A 20,203-nucleotide genomic window follows, 5' to 3' on the forward strand; every position below is an offset into this window, starting at 1 on the left:
GATAAGAAAGTGTTAATTGTCATTTTTGATAAACCCCTGGCACTGAGCCTGCTTGGGGGATGCAGAGGCAAAATTTCTTCATGCAACACATTATATGGAATTTGTTTTCTTTCAGTTGATGTTGAGGATGAAGCAACAACTGCAGAAGTTAGTAAGATCCCGGACCTTTCAACATTGTATGTGTTTCAAGTAGCATCAAAGGCAATTGATATTTCACTTGCAAAAGTAAGACTAACAGTGACGGTAAACAGAAAAAATGTATGAAAATGTTATTTCTACTAAGTTAGCCAAAGCTGCGATGAATTGTTCTCTGTGAGTGGGGGTGTGTTTGGGTGTGATTTAACATGTGCTCTATTCATTCCTGGGTATATTCCTTATTTGGTATTCAGATGAAAAAGTGATATAGGGATGCCTGTCCAAAATTCTGAGAAATGCCAAAAAAGCATGCCAGAATGCATCAGCCCACTTGAAGCACAGATAATAGCTGTAACTAATGAAGTTTTATATTATTTTATTATTGCCTCTAGTCAGTTTTGCATCTATGTCTTTTTTGAGGTTTTTAACATTGGTTTCAAAACCAGAATTGGTTCAAGTTGACAAGGAGGAAGGGGGGAACCTATTATTGGCTCTTCCTGTAAGACTTGCCACTGTAACCGTTATCAATTCATATTTCTTCACCTTAATGTCAGGCAACCAGCAGAAATAACAATATTTATCTTCACAGTATCATATGCTTTAATATCACAATTTTTTTTTAATTGTAAGATCCTTGAATTCTCAATACTAAATATTCCTAATATTTTGTAGGATATGCTTAGGACAGAAAATGGCACAAAGAGATGACTGCTTATTTTCCTTACTCCACCCACGGAGTTCAGTGTTTGCTGAAGTTAGTGGAAATATTTTCCCACCGTGATTTCTGTTCAGGCTGAATTGGGCTGTCAGTGTATTGTGATGCTGTGGATCTGTCTGAGTGAGAAGAATAAGCACTTGTTCATTAATACTGCTGGGTTACTGCTGCTCATAGAAAACACATCTGGAGAGACGAGAAGCCACATTGCACCTTCACCTTTCTTTCTAACTGAATCGCATGTGCTTGTTTAACTGTCTTTTGACAGTGGTTCAGAACAATATTTTATTTACCCATCACTGTTTCTCCCTTTCTTATCTTCCTTATTTTGAGCAGAGATGGAAGTAATTATATACCATATAGAACCATTAAAAACATTTAATATTTTCCTTCCCATTCAGAGAGAGGGGAAAAAAGGCAGAAAAAGATCATGAGGATATCTTCCAATCTCATTTCTAGACCAAAGAAATCTGAGTAACTATCCAAATATTGAGGGCTCTGTTCTTACTCAGTTTTACAGTAGTATAAAGGCAATTTCTTCAGTTTAGCTATTCTTGAATAGCAATGACCTGCATATATTCAGGATCAATATCTGAATTTGGCATGTGCTGATATGCCATCAGACAAATAGCAAAACAGACTGTGTTTTCTCCGTACTGTGCCCGTCAGGGTCTTTTTCTCACTAATGTAACCATTAGTAGGTGTTGCTCTTCTGGCTGTTAAATTTAAGGCAGTATTCTGTAAGCCTTTCAGGGGAAACCCTGCCCCAGACAATCTGCATAAACAGTTTTCTAATGCTGAGCAACATATAGCATTATGAGCTGAAGGAATATTGCAGGAAAAGGAAAATATTACTCCTTTTCATCTGAGTGCTGCTATTTGCAGTATGTATAAAACAGAAATTAAAAGGGTGGTTATAGCGAGTTAGTCATTACCCTGCCACAATCCTCCTTTCTTTTCTACAAACTACTACAAGAAAATGTACCTGTCTTTTGGATTTGTTTTTAAAATGAGAACTTCTTTCTTTCTTTTTTGTTTAGGAAATAAAAAATCTTTTGTTTGGCTCTAGTCTTTGTTGCTTCAGTGAAGAATGGAAAATACAGAGCTTTACATTTAATAGCATACCTCAGTTAAAATACGGCATCGTGCAAAAAAAGGTACTGTATATTACTTCCTTAACAAAAAAAAAGTGATCTTCGTTTTTCCGCTGGGTTTACAGAGGCTGTGCGTTTCAACAGTAAAAAAAAGTCTTTAAAAGAGTCTTCTCTTTCTTTAGTATCACTGGTCACCTTGCCAAGTCTTATTAAAAGACTTGAGATGGATGGAATATTTCTGAGGGAAGCTTAAACCAGCTACAAAGAGTGTGCATATATGGTTTGTGTGGGGTGATTCATAGGGAGGAAGACAAACCGCTTAAGCTGAAATGGCATAAACCAGGGTAAGGTCGGAGTGGAGATTAAGAGAAAAAGGAATAGTGGGGGCAAAGTTTAAGAGGGAGCTTGATCAGTCTCAAAATGGGGGGACTTAACGAGAATTGCCTGCAGTAGTAGGGAAATGCCCGAGGAGATTCTTGCCAGTCCTGTGTTTCTTAGCATTGGGGAATCATGTGATGAGGCTTACTCTTAAGATAAAAGGGAAGAAATGCCCCAGCAGTATCACTGGGACCGCTATACAGGTGGGACCACCTCTTTGCAGCCTTGTTTCCTTAATTCTGGGCTGCGGTCACAAGATTCCAGATCCTCCCTAAAACAAGGTTTCATAGTTTCCAAGTCAGGCACAACCACATTTCTAAAATCCCCAGCAGTTTCCTCTGGAGACCAGAGCTGGTAAAACCCCCATGCAATAACTTGGGTCAGCCTGAACAGCAAGCAATTCTGGGTTGAAAGCAACCCGTAAGCAACTTTGGCTGCTAATGAAAATCTCTACGGTCTTGGGTGTTCAGTGTGAGACTCACTCATCTGATATCTGATATCCAGATGCAGCTGGTCAGCCTCGTTTCTCAGCAGGCTGAGTCTGAAGCGTAGACTCAGACCAAGGTCTGTGCACAGAGAGCATGATGTGTCCTCCACATGCAAACAGGTCACAGGGAAAAATGAATCCTCTCAGCTGTAGCGTAACACTTTTGCTGCTCCCTATCTTGTGACATGCTGCTGTGATACCCGTGCACAAGATCTCTTGTGTTAAGAGTAGGATCTGAGGACTTTAATAAAGAGGAGACTGGAGAAAGGGTAGATTCCTCATTACAAAACATTCATCAATCTCCTGAACGAACACAGAAAATCTGTATCTGGCCTGAGAGAAATGCACCATGATGTGATATACAGAAGTGATAGGAAGAATAGCTTTGGGACAAGGACAGGGGCTAGTAAACATGTCGTTAAATATTTAACGTGTTTAGTTAAATGTTTCATTAGGCTGATGGTCTTAGAAGAAAGCTGAGTGTGGTTATATTTAGATAGAACCTAGAGAAAAAATATTAAATGGTAATTTAAGCTCCTGAAAGAAGCATGGCATTGATGTTACTGTTCGCTGGTCCACAGTAAGTGTTGCTTTGGTACTTCCAGACCCCTCAGCCAGGGAAAGGGTATCTGTTCAGTTCTAGAGACTCACTAACCATTGAATTCCCTATAGTGAATTCCACAAAAGAAATGAGTGTTCCAGTTAGATGTGTTTATTTCAAATAGTTAATATATTTTTCCTCACTTCCTAACTTCATTTCAGCTGAACAGTTTTGTTCTTTCCTCGCTACATTAAGTTATTGTGGTCCTATAGGAAGCTATTTACAGTGGTTCCAATTATTTTTTTGAATGGGAAGCTTTACCAGGTGGACTAAAATAAGCATATATTTCGGAAGATGCAGTCATTTGTTATATAAGTGATTACAGAGAAGTAATATGCATGTAATATAAATGAGAAAATAGAGGGTATCAATATGTAAGCTATTTTCTGATTACAAGACCTTTGTTTTCTAGGTTGCATACTATGCATACTACATTCCAGTCCATTTCAGTCCATTGAGCTTGGTGCTATACTTAGAACGACCTGAGAATTAAACTGATCACTTGATGAAAACAGCAATGCTGGTTGCACTTTTCATCCTCTTTTAAAGTTTTGAAAGGAGTTTGACAAATGCTAAACTGATTCATCATGACGGTTATGATAGACACAGGAAATCGAGGGGGTGACTGTAGCATATGACAGCAGTGCGATCCTGGATTAATCTCATATTATGGATAGTAGCAGTAGCACAGACTTTGGCGTGGCTAGAATCAGAGCACAAATTCTCCAGGAAACTGCATGGTGGTCCATACTTCTTTTATCTTCATTATTTTTCTTACCTTATCTTCCTAGACAAAACAAGCACTGGTACATCGGCATGTATGCGACGTTGGTTTGGGGTGGAACTGTGTTTAAGTAACAGACTTCTTAATGTTAAGGATGAACCCATGTCTGAGAATGGTAGCTATGTGCTGACAGACACATGGGACAGCATCTGTGGGAAACACTACATCTGGTGTGCTGACTTCTCAGTTATGTTGCAGTGATACCCAGTGCTACCAGTGTGATAAGTGTGAATGCTGTCGTGATATCTATGCTATTAGTCTTGTATCCTGCAGAGCCTGCTATATCCATGTGAAGGTGTTCCAGAAAAATGATGGCTCTTCTCTGTCTCTTCAGCAAACTGCTGGAGTAAAAGATATGATATGAAGGATCTGAGTGAATAACAAGGAAAAGAGAATTGCACTGGTTGGGGTTTCTTAGACAAGGAGAGGACATAACCATTTCCTTCTTAAGTCAACCTGTGCATGTCTCAGCCATGGAGTTTACCCATAGGAACAGGTTTTGGTCATGCAGTGGAATCACATGGGCTGGATAGCAGGGAACAAGCAAGGAGAAGAAAACAGATCACTACCCTATCCCACAGCCTTTCAAAATGGCCACTAATCTATTTTTCATAAGGTTTAAAGTTAATATGGTATTTGTTGGTATTATGATGTTTCCAGCATCAGTAAGGTGAAAGCTTCAATCTTCCTCCATTTTCTTTCTCTCCTAGTGAGATAGCTGCCTGGTGCAGAGGGCTATACGTAAACACGAGTCTATGTTTAGTGATGTAATTGGGAATTTGAGGTATAGTGCTCAAAGGAAATGAATGGGCAAGGCTTAATTCCACCCTCTGGAAAACAGTCAGATTTGATTTTTCTCTAGAATTCAACAGGGATCAGGAGATCTTTCATTTCTTTGTTTGCATGATTACAGAATAAATTAAAAAAACAAAACTATTTTTTGACATTATAGATGCCATTATGGTGTGTTCTAGGCATTTTCAGGAAGAACAGATGGGAAATACAATACCAGTTAGTAACACTGATTTTCAGTGGCTCGAAAAAGCAGAGAGCACTGCAAAGTCATGGATGGAAAAAGAGAGATGAAAGAAGAGCTTACGCTTGAATGGAAACACATGGATTGCAAAAAAGTTCTCACCAGCATCAAACAGTGGAAGTTGTTTTTTTTCATGGAGTCTCCTGTTATTCCCCTCAGGGTGGCCCATGTGGAGTACTGGCAGCAGTTCAAGCTTGTGTCCTACAACAGCTTATCTTTGGAGACAGTAACAGGAATAAAGACACTCGGTAAGTCAGCAGTTGACATCAGGAATATTTTCCATACTGAAGGGAAGAAAAAATTATCTTCTGCCGCCAGCAAGGAACCTTTTTGAGTCTGAAGCAATTGAACCTTTCGTTGTTTCTGAGAAAGTAGCATATGATTTATTTGTATTTGCTTCCCTTTTAACTGTAGAAATTTAAAGGTTGGCTTTTCATTTGTATAATTAGTCACTTGTGATTAACCAAGAACCCCTGAAAATCAAACAGCTTGATTTGTGGCCAGTGAAAATTATTTAACCTTGAGCTCCCAAGGAGAAATAGTTTCAGAGAAAATGTAATCAAGGTTTGAAAGACCATGAAATTCATGCAGTTTTCAACACTAAGAGAGAATCTCAATGAGGGTGTTAAAGTTATGGCTATATATTTTTTTCTTGCTGGTATTTTTGTTCTTTCACAGAAAAACTCCTTAATAGAGTTTAAATTCTCTGTATGTGTTTTCTATGTACTTTATAAATGTTGTTAAATATTGATAGCATCAAAGAAAATTGCTTGGACTGCTGTTTGGATAATATTAATGTACTTGTCACTTTGCTAAAGGAACAGAGCTTATTCAATGAAACACTGGAAAATAATGTGTTAAAGGACTTACTTTATTACCAGGCCAGCTATATTCACCTTTTGTTTTTAAAAATAAATCAAGTCCATTGGAAAAGAACCATCTCCCAGAGCTTTCCTACATTTTATAGATGCAGGTTGTTCAATGAGGAGAACAATATTTTACTGGTATTTTTGTTTACAGTGCCACGTCCCCTGTTCCGTGTGGGTAATAGCAGTTTTTTACCTCATTGTAGTCAGAAGGAAAGCTTTCAGGCTGAGATTTCACTCAGACTTCATAAAGCAACCTTACAAGGTAAAAAGACCTTGTATAAAGAAAATTTAGGCTTAAATGTCCACTTTTCTGCTTGAAAATATTTGTGATAGTGGCAAGGTTTCTGCTGAGTTTTCCTCAGCTTTAGCTGGCTGGCATCTAAAGCAAATTAGTTGCTTGGGCTGTTCCTAAAAACAATGGAAAGAAAAAGGCACTTGTAGAGCACCGTGGTCTGTCTTCAGCACCCAGCAAAATACAGGATGGGAGGTGACGATTAATCCAAGGATTACCAGGCCCTAGTGAGTCCGCACAGGCGGCCAGGTCCAGATGTGCTAGTGGGTAAGCAGTTCTGAGGTGAGATGCCATGTAAACCGATAGAGACATTGTAAACCGTGCTTACAGTCTAAGTAAATTATTGAAAGTTTTACCATTATTACTGCTGTTGTTGCTGTTATTAATGGCACTGATTGCTTGTGGACCTCAAGATAAGGGTTCAGTTGAAGTAGTTGCTGTGAATTCATCAATTGAGAATTGTCTGTTCCTTGAAGCAATTTAAAGATAAATAGTCTGGACTAGTAAAGAGATGGGTCCAGTGGTATAATACATGTTCAGAGTGTAATATCATATTAATTCTACAATATTACATAGTTTAGTTCTTTCTTCTTCCATTCAGTTCTTTCAGAACATCACATCTGCCTGTAATTCATCTAAATAGCCTGCCATTCAGAGACACTTTTTAAATCAGCAGACAATGCTTCCCAAATGTCTTAAAAGTAATGCCAATACTTCAAGCATTTTCCGTACAATTTAGCCACTGAATTTTCAAAGAGTCTGTCTCTGCGCACTTTTATTAGGGAATGCAGAAATCATTTATATAAAAGGTACTGAGGAAAGAAAAATGCTAACAGTATTGGGAGAAACTTCTCAAACTTTGCAAATATATTCCAACTGAAAATACATCAACTCAGAAAGCACCCGTTGGTTGGCACAAATATTAGCTAGCAAAGCAGTAAGAAATATGTAAATTATTGTTGTAATTCAGACTGTAATGACAGTAGATTTTTCAAGGCAGAGTCTGGCTCTTTTCCACAAAAAAGAGCTCAGAAACCTCCATGGAGGAAAACATATAGATTTTATGACCAAGAATCTCCACAGAAATCACCGAAGTATTATTTCTGATTGTGAGAACCAGGAATTTATTTCAGTTTGGAGGACAGGCTTTGATTATCCATTCCTTGATCCTCTTGAGTCTCAGGTCCTCCTTGATAAAAATAGAGATGCTAGCCTTTTGCTCTTTCAGCATAATGCAGTGATGGTGATGTTGTAAAATTATGAGGCACCCAAATAAGTGGGTTAATTGAGGCCAGATTGTTTAAGCTATAAATATTCCAAGTTAAAACAGCAATAGCCTATGCTGTTTACTTGGCAATATTTGCCTCTCCTTTTTTTTAAACTCCTGTTATTCGCATTGTTTTAAAGGATTTTACTTTTACATATTTTGTATATGAAAAGGGCTGCTGAGGTATGCAGAAAGTCTCCAGGGAATTTCAGATTAACAGGTCTTTATGCACAGAAATACTGAAAGCCTTCAGGCTCCTGAAAATGAATAGCAAAATGGCCTGGTGTATTCATGGGATAAACATATGTTTCTTATGATGTATCTGCCATGGGCAGAAACTCTTACTCAAGCAGAAAGAAAGGGGAGTCTCAGTGCTTGAAATGAGCACTTTCTACTTTCTACTGTACCTGAATTTTCAAAGTACTAGCCACTTCATATTAAGCATTTAACTTCAGACTTCTTCAAGCTTCAAGAAATAATCAGTATGTCTCCTTCTTACTCTGCTGCCTCTCTCAGACACATAAATTAGTTGCTGTGCTTCACATGAATTCCTGAGTGTCTGTATTAAAACACAGCTAAGATAAGAGACCATTGTGATTATATTCTTTCTAATCGAAACTCTCACCTATTAGTTCCCATATCTCACATCCTTCAGAGGCAAACATTCTCTAAGTGAACATTATATTCAAGACAGACATTGAACTTGAAAGGCTGTTTAATTTTTTTGATGTTTGATGTTTCTTGTTTAGTCTTTTGAATTATTACATCTTTTACTCAAATGCTGGAAACAGGTTTTGGCTTCATCTCCCATCCTGGTAGCATTCTAAACCTGATAATATCTGAATTTCAAAGAGTGCCATTCTTGAAGCCACTAGAGAAAGATTCCAGTTCTGCGTTCCCAGGGGGAAGAGTCTGTTGTCCAATTCTTCAGGCAAGGCACAAAGACTCATGAATGCTTGGTTTTATTCCCAGATCTGCTTGTTCTCCCCCATTTGACTTTTGACCTTGCAGTCCTTTATTTCTCCATTTACTTTTTAGAAGTTAGAATAACATGACGTATTAGGAGACTTTCCAAAATACAATTTGTATGAAGTATGTTGACACTGTTGCTTAAATGTTTGCGATCAAGGGAGTAGTGTAAGCCTTCAGGACATCATTGTATATATTCCAAACCAAGGATTTAAGTGAAAATGTTTCAGAAACAATTGGGTTTCACAGACCAATACTGGGTCAGTTACCACCATGTTTTACCTCAACACTTTGGGACATACCGTATTAAAAAAAAGTGTTTATTGCAGATGGTATTTTAGACAAAGTTTGTTAATAGGATAAGAATATTACGGTATAGATTTTAAGATGACAACAGTTAAGAATTTAAAGCTTAGGAAAGAAATTAAATATAAAGGCCTTTATAAATTAAAAATCACATATAAATATATATATATATAATATAATATAATTATATAAACCAATCCTATTACAGAATATTAAAACAATTTTATTACAGATTTAAGGATCTCTTTGCTTATTCTGTCCATTATTTGCCAATACAGTACTGCTCCCTAAAGTATGTTTACCTGTATTTTTTTCCAACTAGTTATAAATATGTATTCTTAAAGACCATCTATTATTTCTTTTAGAAGATTAATTTTCAGTATATGATCTATATGTGATCATTTCCCATTGTTGATCATACCTCATTTGGTTTTCTCTTGCCTTAGCTGATTGTTCTTGTTATAATCATGTTTTTTTGATGCTAAATAATGCTTCTGCTTCATGCCTTGCACTGCTGCCATGATTCCACTTTTTCCAGTCAGGTTCTTAATTCACCCAGTTCTATATATAATTTTATTTCAATCTTTCCTTGTAAATCAGGCACCATCTTTAGCATTAATTTTCTAGAAGTATCAGCTGTGTATGTAATCTCTTAGATTCACCTATATTACAATGGTATTTAGGCAGAATATATAGACGTAATCTAGCCAGCTTTCATGTGCCTAGCTTAAGTACTTATCACAGTCTAGCCATCACTGTGAGTCACATACGAGCGTCAGGATCCCCCAAATGCAACCGCACTGCTATTAACACCTGAGCTAGCTGAGCTGCAGTTTTGTCTCTGACTGCAGTAGAGACCTACCCACTGTGCCCAACAATCTAAAGAGGAAATTTTTTGTAGAAATAGCTCTATTCACTGGATGTAATTACCTTCAATAAGATTCAAGGTGCCTGCTTAGGTGCCTAAAATGAGATTTCAGGCGGCTCACCCAGGGAAGGGATCCAAAAAGCCCGTATTCCATTGGCCACTTCTTCCCGTTTAGAGATTTTTAGGCTACGGAGCCAGTGCTGAACACAACCACATCCTCCTGTTGCCCATTCAGTCCAATGCTGAGAACTCTTCACACTGCTTCCACAGTGAGTACTCTAATGGCATCTCTGATTCAGATGCTTAAGCCTCAGAAAAAATCTGGAGATCAAATATACCTTTTTATCTAGTGTATGTTGTTAGTAACCATAGTGGCTCCTTGTTCAACTTACAGGTTTGTTTTGAATTGGCCTTCAGAACTGCCCAAATCTCTCTCTTGACTATAGAAGAAATTCAGATACCTAATGACAGTTTTCTAAAGCAACTTTCTGGAGCCTCATTATTGGGCATTGCAACACCTCAGTTGTCTCCAAGAAAGCAGTTTTGTTCTTATAGCTACAAACCTGCTATGAATCTGCATATACTGAAATAGAAGCAGTTTGTTCTCTAATGGTTAAGCTTCCCAGTACACATGTTGGTACTTGTCTGTTTCTTGCATTTCCTGAACTACAGTAGTCTTCAGCCTTCAGAAGTTCACAGGACCAAGTGCCTCACCATGGCTATTGCAGACATATTATGGCGTGCAGGAGGCAATGAAAAAGCGATTGTGGCACTGTAAGTAAGAGAAGAATTTCTGGTTATTGTACAATGCTCCCGTGATTGTGTCTGTTATATATGTACATAGCTCACAAAATGAATGGTTCTTAAGATGTCTTTATGCAGTCTAAAATGGTTTAGGAAGAAGTATTGCAAAATGACATTTCTACTGTCCTAGGACGGAACAGTCAAACTCCGAAATTGCTGTGAAATATCCTGTGGTTTTATTGAGGCTACAGTTCCTCCAAAATCTCTGCTAAGAGATATCAATCTGAAAGTGGCATTTTACTCTAGCAGTTCTGTATTGCAGGATATTCTGTTATGGCTCGGATTCCTTTCATTTTGCTGTAGCTGCCTACTAGTTTCTTATGATAAGGTTGCAGCTAGGTTGCCTGTATACAAGACATCTGACTTTTAGACACTTAAGTTTCGCTGTACTGAATCCAACACTATATATTTAAGTGAGATAGGTTTTGCGAGAAGAGGTCATTTCTTTTATTAGATCAACTAAGATAGCTGAAAAATAAGAGAAGCTTTTGGGCACAGGTTCTTCAAAACCGAAATAAAAGCAGCAAACTCCAAGACATTTCAGTTAAGATCTTGAATGTTTTCCATCTGTGAAATGTTTCTTCTGCAATGATATTGTACATCTGTTCCTCTGCTTCTGTTTTAATGCCATTGTCATTTTAATGTCATTTAATGTCATACTCTTTCCCAATAAAAAGTGTAATTAACATCTTAAACCTATATCTATCCTCTTTCTGTATATAGAAACTTATAATTCATATTAAATAGACTGAGAATTAGAGCATAGATAAAGTAGATATTTCATTGATAATAGGGTTTTTTTTTTAATTTGTAGCATGAACTTTTTATGGAGTTTTTTTTTTTAAGAAATAGTTAAAAATAATGAACCAAATCCTTGGTTCATCATCCAGTTCATATAGCATGTTGATTTCTCTTTAGTGTGCTTTTGGTCCTTTTAACATGAACTTTGGTTTTGTTTGAATATCCTTTTTAGGCCATCAGGAAAACAGCAGTTCACTCCCATAGGAAAATACAAAGCAGATGGAATCTTAGAAACTGTAAGGTTCTCTGTAACTCAGATTGATATTTTCCATATATCCTTCTTGTAATTTTTCTTATTTTAGTACAATCATTCTGATTTCCATATATCTCATGTTACTGTCATAGTGTTTTAAAACCATTGAAGTCAAATTATTTAGTCATGATCCAAAAACCAGTAGGAAATAATAAAATCCTGTTCTCTCTCTGGTTGTGAACTGTTCCAGTATCTGTGGACAGTTGGGATCTCTGAAGTCCTCCTTGTTTCCTTTAACTTTCAAGCTTATAAACAGTGCCCACTTCTGTTGGTATGCCGTAAAAATGGAAGGAGATCCTTTCAAGTTCCTCAGCACAGCCATGAGCATCAAAAGGCAGTCTTTTCTCCTTGTGTTTTATAAAGTATTCTTTGTCTTTTTTTTCCCCCAGTAACTGCAAATGGCAAAATACTTTCCAGTTATGCCTTTATTTCCATCTGAAACTTTCCAGTGACTTTGTAAACATTTATGCCATAAGCCAGGTTTTAGTGGTTTAAGGAAATATTACTGGTCTCCTAAATGCAGGATTGGGTGTGTCAAGACAGTGCTTTTCAGAACCAGACAGTTTTGGAACAACTGGAAGCAAAAACCTGTATAAATGTGGTGAATGCAGCACAAAACTTTGGCTATCATATGCTCTTCCAAGAGGCAAGATACGTTATTTAATTAATATGCTAACATAATTCTGAGCTGCTTGCCATTTCAGAGTTTAGTTAGCACCATAATGCTGCCATTAGGTACTGCTCATCAAAGGTCATGTGGGTATAGCCACAGTGAAAGTAAAGGGAAATCCATGATGTAAAGGAAACTCCTGATAGAGCCAGGAATATAATCCCGATCACTTGACCTTTCCCTGTGCCATATCTGCAAGACCATCATTCCTTTCAAAATCAAAAGATGGTAAAATAGACAAAGAGTGTTGAAATAAGGACCTGGTCCTGTGAACCTTTCCAAATTTTATGTTAAATAACATTATTCATGGGAGTATTTTCTGAATGTGATGAGAACTGCTCTGATACATACCTGCGGTAGACTGCTCACCAGAAGGGGTACAAACTCCTGAGCTACTTGCCCCTTCTCTGTCTTCTAAAGCTGCATTGTTCCTATGTTTTTTCTAATAATTATTTTTCATCATGTAAGCAATGCTTAAAATGGAATCAAGGTGGCCATACAATAAACTTGCAAAAGGCAAGAAGCAGCATTTAAAAATTCAGAATGTATGAAGTGCTGAGAAAGGATATTTTACCAAGTAACAAGAACCAAAAAAAGAGAGATTTCACTAGCTTTTTATACCATTTCATGTTAGTTGAAGATCTTACCAATCAGATACAAAATTGTGGCTACTTTAATTCAGCTTTCAGATTATAGAAACAAATTGTTATCATTTCAGTTGCATTTTTTTCTTACATTTCTTCCCAGCTAATACTACATAGTGCCACAAGATATGAAGATCTGATTGCATTTCTTCAGAAGAATATTCACCAGGTACTGTGTATAGGGAAGATATTAAATTTGTTATTGTTCAGCTGCCAGTCTTTCTGTATTTATCAGTCTTGTATGATGTCTTCTGAACATTGTTTCAGACACCGTATGGGCATGCCTTGCATTTTAAAACACAGAGCAACAATTTCACTTTTAGCATAAATGAGAATGATTCTGCTTTCAGTTGGATTTGCCTTTCTTTAGGAATGGGCTAAAAAATGTACACAACAAGCAAAGTAAATACTATCTTCTTTTTTTTTCCAGTTTGAAATTGGTCCCTGTGGTTGCATCCTTCTGACTGTGTCTGTCATCTTATCGAGATCTATCAATCTGTGAGTGTCTTTGTATCCCTGTTTATTAAACTGCAAAGCAGCTAAGCTGTGAGAAAGTGAGAAGACAGCCACGATGTACTGAACTCTCTGGTCTTTTAAATCTATCTTGATGCTTACTCTGATAAATATAGGGAAGTTAGTACTTAGATTTGTTCAGTCAATCTTGGCTTTTTTGTGTGTGTGTGTGAGTTTGAGACTGGCCTATGGAGGGAGTTACTAACGTAGGAACATAAACATAAGATAGGAACAAAGTGGATCAGCCAGCATCTGTTCTTGTCTCCTCCTATTGGAGGAGTGATGTTGTGCAGTCACCAAAGCTTATCACGTGCCGTTTTAAAAAATGGAAGATTTTTTGCCACTGCTCTTGAAAAAGTGTTTAGGAACCTCATTTCCTGATGGGTAGAAAATGTCTTAATTCTAGCCTGAATTTAGTTATGACTAAATTCAAGTTTCTTTTGTTGTTGTGCCAGTATCTCCCCGACTTACTTGTCCACTTCCTGGTGTTAACGACGTAAGTATGGCCACGCTGGGTTAGACCAAAGGTCCACCTACCCAATGGCTCATGGTAGTTGCATATAGAAAGAGTATTAGAAACCGGCCAAGTATAGAGGGATCTCTGCCTGTGAAACTTCTGTCAGTAAGCTTAGGGCCTTCCTGTACTGGAAGGGAGCAACTGGACTATGTATTCACTCCCTGATGTATTTTGAGAGCAAACCTACTCAGTCTTCATGAGAACTATACAAGCCAGACTGCCTCAGTTTCCTCTTATGAGAGACTTGCTGATGCCCTGGTAATTTTCTTTGCATCTCTGAATTTAAATGAAGCTTTATTGAAGAGAGTCCCAGAATGGTTTGCCGTATTTCAGATGCTTTTTTCCCCAGGGTGGCATACAATGAGTAATACTTTTCCATCTTTTTCTGAGTATCTTTTTTTGCCAGATACATTGCAGAATTGTTTAACTCATTGCTATCCTGCGATCTACAAAGATTCACTGCTCTTGTTTCTCTTCTGCAATATCCAACTAATATGTTCTTGGCTACTGCAAAACTATTTGTTTATCACTGAATCACAGAATCACAGAAGGGCTGAGGTTGGAAGGGACCTCTGGAGATCATCTAGTCCAACCCCCCTGCTCAAGCAGGGTCACCTAGAGCATATTTCCAAGGATTTTGTCCAGAAGGCTTTTGAATATCTCCAAGGAAGGAGACTCCACAACCTCTCTGGGCAACCTGTTCCAGTGCTCTGTCACCCTCACAGTAAAGAAGCTTTTTCTCATGTTCAGAGGGAACTTCCTGTGTTTCAGTTTGTGCCCGTTGCCTCGTGTCCTGTCGCTGGGCACCACCGAAAAGAGTCTGTCCCCATCCTCTTTACACCCTCCCTTCAGATATTTGTACACATTGATAAGATCCCCCTCAGTCTTCTCTTGTCCAGGCTGAACAGGCCCAGCTCTCTCAGCCTTTCCTCATAAGAGAGATGCTCCAGTCCCTTAATCATCTTTGTAGCCCTTCGCTGGACTTGCTCCAGTAGTGCCACATCCCTCTTGTACTGGGGATCCCAGAACTGGACACAGCAGTCCAGATGTGGCCTCACCAGGGCTGAGTAGAGGGGGAGGATCACCTCCCTCGACCTGCAACACTCTTCCTGATGCACCCCCAGATACCATTGGCCTTCTTGGCCACAAGGGCACATTGCTGGCTCACGGTCAGCCTGCAGTCCACCAGGAACTCATTTAAGCATAAACAAAATTTGACCATTCCTTTATACCTCCTACAAACTGGCTTGAGTGACTTCTGTAAAGAAAATATTGAACATAGAATGAATCCATCCAGAGTGCAGAATATGTTGTTTTTTACAGAGGTTGTCAGTTCTAGTGTTTATCCATACCACAACCAAAAATAATCTAACTTCGTAGATATTTAATATTTTCCTCTTCATCATTTCAGTACATAACATTTTTGGTTCCAGTTATCCAGCAGAGATTTTCTGATCTCCTGTAGAAGAATTTCTGATCTCCTAGACAGCTTTGCTTCGTTTTCATTTTGAACAGGGATGGTAGCATTATGCATATAATACTCTCCTTCTCTCTCTCTCTTTCTCTGCAAATATATGTGTATGCACGCACACACACACACACGCATGTATATATAATAGCATTATAAGCTGTTAAAGTGGCAATATCATTCTACCCTATTTGATGTAAATAACTCCATTTAAACATTAGGCATTATGTCTAACGTAGTTGCCTATGCTCCCTGTATTGTCAGTTGAAAGCAAGACCTGTCTAGAGAGCTGCTTATGTCACGTACCTTAGATACCTGGTTTAGGGCGGGATGAATTATTTGCCAGGTGTGCCCCATTCTCTGCATCAATGACAGTGATAAAGAAAGGCTAGCATAACTTGGATTAGGCACCTAATTTTTAGATGATTATAAGTAAAGCATGATAAATCTTGTCTGAATTTAATAACTGGTGTAATAGTTATGCTGGACTCTAACTTAAAGAGGTAGTCATTAAAGTAGCCTTTTTTAAAAGCAAGTAGAGGCTTGCCCAAACAAGTTTGCAGTTAATTGTGTTTTTATACATCTTGAATGTATTTCTGTGCTACTGTGCATCTCAGAGCTGGTCAGAATATAAAAACTTTCTTCATGTTGTCAATTCCACTTTTGTAAAGATTTATAGACTTATCTCAAGTGAAAAGAACTGTCAAGGTGTTCCTTGACAAGTGTATTTCCAACTTACAGTAATAACTGTCATGAAGAGAACAGCTGCACTTAAAAGCAGCATGGGTTTGATTTGAGTAAGTGAAATGTTGCTTTTCTTTCTTGCCGCTCTACATTGTCTTGAAAATAAATAGCAGCTTAGAAGCAAATTTGAGGTATACATTCAGTTGCTCACCCGTTGAGCTTCCTAAAAGCATTTACAGATATTTTTTTTCTTTTGTTTTTGTTTCTTCCTTTCTTTACGTTACAGTAACACTGCAGGCTACTCGCTTAACTCCCTTTTTGTACTCCGACAATAATGAAACAATAATTTTATAGCATTTGTCATTATTCTCTTTTTTCTGAGCTACTTAGGGAATAGAGGTCCAGTGTAGTAAAGGTATTTGAGTGAGTAACAATATACTTGGCGTGTAGCAGAATTTTCAAAAGCAGCAATATTCCTAATTGCTATTGATTGCATTGCTTTACTAGCCATTAAATGGTGAACATTCTTTAATAATATGAGCAAGGAGGTTATTTTTCTCATCACCTTTCAATTCTTAACAGATGGTTTATGACAGAGCCAATTTAGCATTTGTGATTCTATTCAGGTGGAGCTGTCTCGAAGTGAACATGAAAATTCCTTATGATGCCTATTTACATTTTTCAGTATCTAAATGTTTTTACAGATCTGGTCCACAATGGAGGACTGTTTATAAAATGTAGCTCTCTTTGGAGGAAGGTTCATGACTTTCTCACAGAACTTCATTTTAAAGCAGCATTACTCTTCTAGCTTAGTACTGTATAGTACATTGCATCAGTAGCAGACCTTTTTTTAAATAAGAAATAGGAATTTTTCTCTGTCACTAGAAGCAGTAGAATATGTCTTCAGACCTTTGCATAATTATTTTTTTAAAGTGCAAACTAAATTTTGTTTATGTAATTTTCAATAATAGATGAATGCCTATGTCATAATATTTCTCTCAGTATATTACAAATAACCTCATGGCTCATATCATCAAGAAATATGTACCATTTAGTGGCTGTTACAGGCATTGCAAGTAAGTATTTACATAACTGACATAGTTCTGGATGAGTATTTGAAGAGTAATGGAGTTGTTTTCAGTAGTGGAATTTTCATTCAGCAATAGACCTCCCTGGGAATTTTTTTGCCCGAGTTTCTTAAAAGAAAATCAGTTTCTAAAAAAATCGAAAATTTCAAGGAAGTTTCAGTTTTCCTGATTTTGTGTGCGTGTGTGCATACTCTGTTGAAAAAGCTAGAAAAAATATTTAATTTTAGTTGAGAAGTTGACATATTTTGCTTCTCAAATCTTATTCAGATACTTCAGTCTAGGTCAGTTCTGCATCATGCGCCCACAATGCTGACTGTCTGGGGTTCCTTGGTAAATCTCTCTCCCATACTTTATTTACATCTCTTGTAAGGAAATTGAAGACTAGGAACATAATATTCTTGAACTATAATTATCACAAAACAGAGCATCGTGCAAGATACAAAAGTATGTCCACCCAAACCAGAACAAAGCATCTATGTTTGGTTTGACAAAGAGAAGATTGGTGTTTTGATTTATGAGTATTGAAATGTTTCTTTTAATCAGGAATATTTTTCCCCAATATTTTCTGTTCCATGAATAATTCCAGTATTTGACTTAAGCTTTCATTTCAGGACAAAATTAGAAGAAAATAGTAACACATTGTCTTATATGGTGGGGAAGGATTAATTACTGGTTAAAAGATAGAACACTGAATGTGGACTAAATGGTCAGGTTTATTAATTGAAGGATATGTACCACTGTTCTGGGACTTGTACAGTTCAGCCCATCCAGAAAGGATCTAGAAGGAGTGAAGGATAATGAGACCACAAGGCTTGCAGGTGATACAGACTTGCTTAGGACCATCAGTGTGTGCGCAGATGCTCCCCAAGTCTTTACAGATGGAAGACAGCATGCAGTTGTGACCATGTCACGTAGCTCAGGAATGACAGCTGCAGTAGTTGGTACTGTTCAGAGGGATCCAGACTTTTTAGCACCTTCTTAAATCCATGACTAACTTCTAGCAGTTCAGGAAGAGCTCGCAGTGCTAACAATGGAATAATCTCATCTATATTTAGCCATCTAGAAGTTTTATACAGTCTCAGTCCTCCCAGCTCCATCTGTAGTCGGTGAGATGAGATAAGCTTCTTTAGGAAAGTCATCCCATCAAAATATAAGTGTCAGGAAAGGTGGGACGACTTGCAATAGGGGCGTGCCTATCTTTTTCCTTTAACTTTGGAGGGAGAGAGAATGACTTGCTTAGAGCAGACACCTAACTCTTAGATGACTAGCATCTTGTGTGTAATGATTCCTCTTCCTTGACTTTAATCACTTACTATGCAAATATTCACATCTGGGCTCTCTCTGTGCTCAACAAAGAGAAAAAAATCATGATTCATTTGACTTATTTTGAATGTCTACTGTAGAATGAGATAAATCATTTCCTGAAATGCTTAGTTATCTCCACAGTATATAAAGAAAATCTAAATGGCCTACTCAGATGTAGGCTGTACATTGTACACATCGTGTAGTCAAATGAATTCTATCTTAAAGTGACTGGTCAATAAAATGGGAGATGAAATTCAGCATTAGTAAGGTGAAGTGTTATACATGCTAAGAAAAGCAGTCCCAACTTACCTAGTTATGGCCTTTAAATCAGCTATTATAAGAAAAGGAGGAAATTCTGGCACCATTACTGGTAAGTCTCAGTTCAATTTTCAAAGATAGTCAAAACAGAAATAATGTGTTAGGAATGACAGTGTTAAGAAATGAGAATAGAAGAAAAGCACAGTAAAGTCTTTATATAAATATGTGATATTTTCATGTCTTTATCTTGCATGTAGCCTTGTCTTCCCAGATCAATAAAGATACACTAGAACTAGAAAACACTGGAAGGAAAAAAAAAAAGATTGCCATTAGTATGGAATAGTTTCCATTTGAGGATAAATTAAATCTTTTCTCTTCAGCACTGAGGAGGGACAACTTGGATGTGATAAAGTTCTTACATCTATGGCAAAGTTCAATAAGGAATGATTATTCACTGTTTCTCAGAGTTTAAAAACCTGGGGGCAGTCACAGAAATTATCAAGCTTCAATTTTAAAACAAAATGTAGTACTTTTTCTTCCACAACATAAGTAACTTTCAGTACTGGAAACTGTAGTGGCCAAAAGTATGAAGAGGTTCAAACTGATGTAGACAAATGACTAAAAGATCCATTCATCAGTAGCCTTAAACCCACCAGTCTAGATGCAGCCTCCATGTGCCCCGTGCTTGTATTCTGCCTTGATGTGTGCTACTAGCATCTGCTACGGACTGGGTGCTGGAGTAGGCTGACTTTGGGTCTGACTCCATAATTTTTACATTGTTACTGATTTTTCTTGCAAACAGAAATTCCAAATTTCAGCTACATCTATTGGGCAGTTACTCTAAATCAGTAACACCGTAAGCCTGCGCAGCCAGGAAATGCAGAGTTTTGCACTGCTTTGTGGATTTTGCTAATGAGTTTATCATATTCCATGCGCAAATGATCACTGGTAGAACCGATAACAAATCGCCAAAGAGGAATGAGAATTCCTGAGGAAGTTGCTCAGAACGTGTTGTTGCTTCTGGTACAGGAAGGAGTGCTAGTCGCTAACAATTGTAACTTCTTTTTTTTTACAACCAGCGAAGAATTAAAAAATAGTGGCACTGTTATACTAGCTCAGGGGACTAATCTTCCCGAATGTGCAAAATGCATACTAGAATCTTCATGTGGTTAAGAGCCACAAGATATTTTCCATGTATCAGGGAGAGACAGAGCTAATAGACAGGCTGCAAGCTCCCACCTGGACTTCACTTCATTGCATATGAGAATGGAGCACTGTGTATGGGAAAGAAGTGAACACTCATTTTACAGTGACCCAGTAAGTAAAGCCTCAGTAAACCCCACTGTCTCGTTGGAGTTACGACGTATACTAGAACTGCAGTGCAAGCTTTCTCTGCT

The 20,203-nt window shown here is 37.7% G+C and overlaps 1 protein-coding gene across 1 annotated transcript in view; it reads left to right on the plus strand.

Moving 5' to 3' along the window:
• Positions 1-20,203, plus strand: part of MINDY4 (MINDY lysine 48 deubiquitinase 4) — a 92,861-nt gene that overhangs the window by 27,965 nt on the left and 44,693 nt on the right. Inside the window, exons 7-13 of the mRNA XM_013953024.2 lie at positions 116-225; positions 1,891-2,007; positions 5,390-5,478; positions 10,474-10,575; positions 11,579-11,642; positions 13,077-13,142; positions 13,404-13,471. Of these exons, the coding sequence (XP_013808478.2) occupies positions 116-225; positions 1,891-2,007; positions 5,390-5,478; positions 10,474-10,575; positions 11,579-11,642; positions 13,077-13,142; positions 13,404-13,471 (616 nt within the window). The remainder of the gene's footprint in view (positions 1-115; positions 226-1,890; positions 2,008-5,389; positions 5,479-10,473; positions 10,576-11,578; positions 11,643-13,076; positions 13,143-13,403; positions 13,472-20,203) is intronic.

The sequence above is a fragment of the Apteryx mantelli genome, chromosome 2 (genome assembly GCF_036417845.1).
Source record: "Apteryx mantelli isolate bAptMan1 chromosome 2, bAptMan1.hap1, whole genome shotgun sequence".
Classification (NCBI taxonomy): Eukaryota; Metazoa; Chordata; class Aves; order Apterygiformes; family Apterygidae; genus Apteryx; species Apteryx mantelli.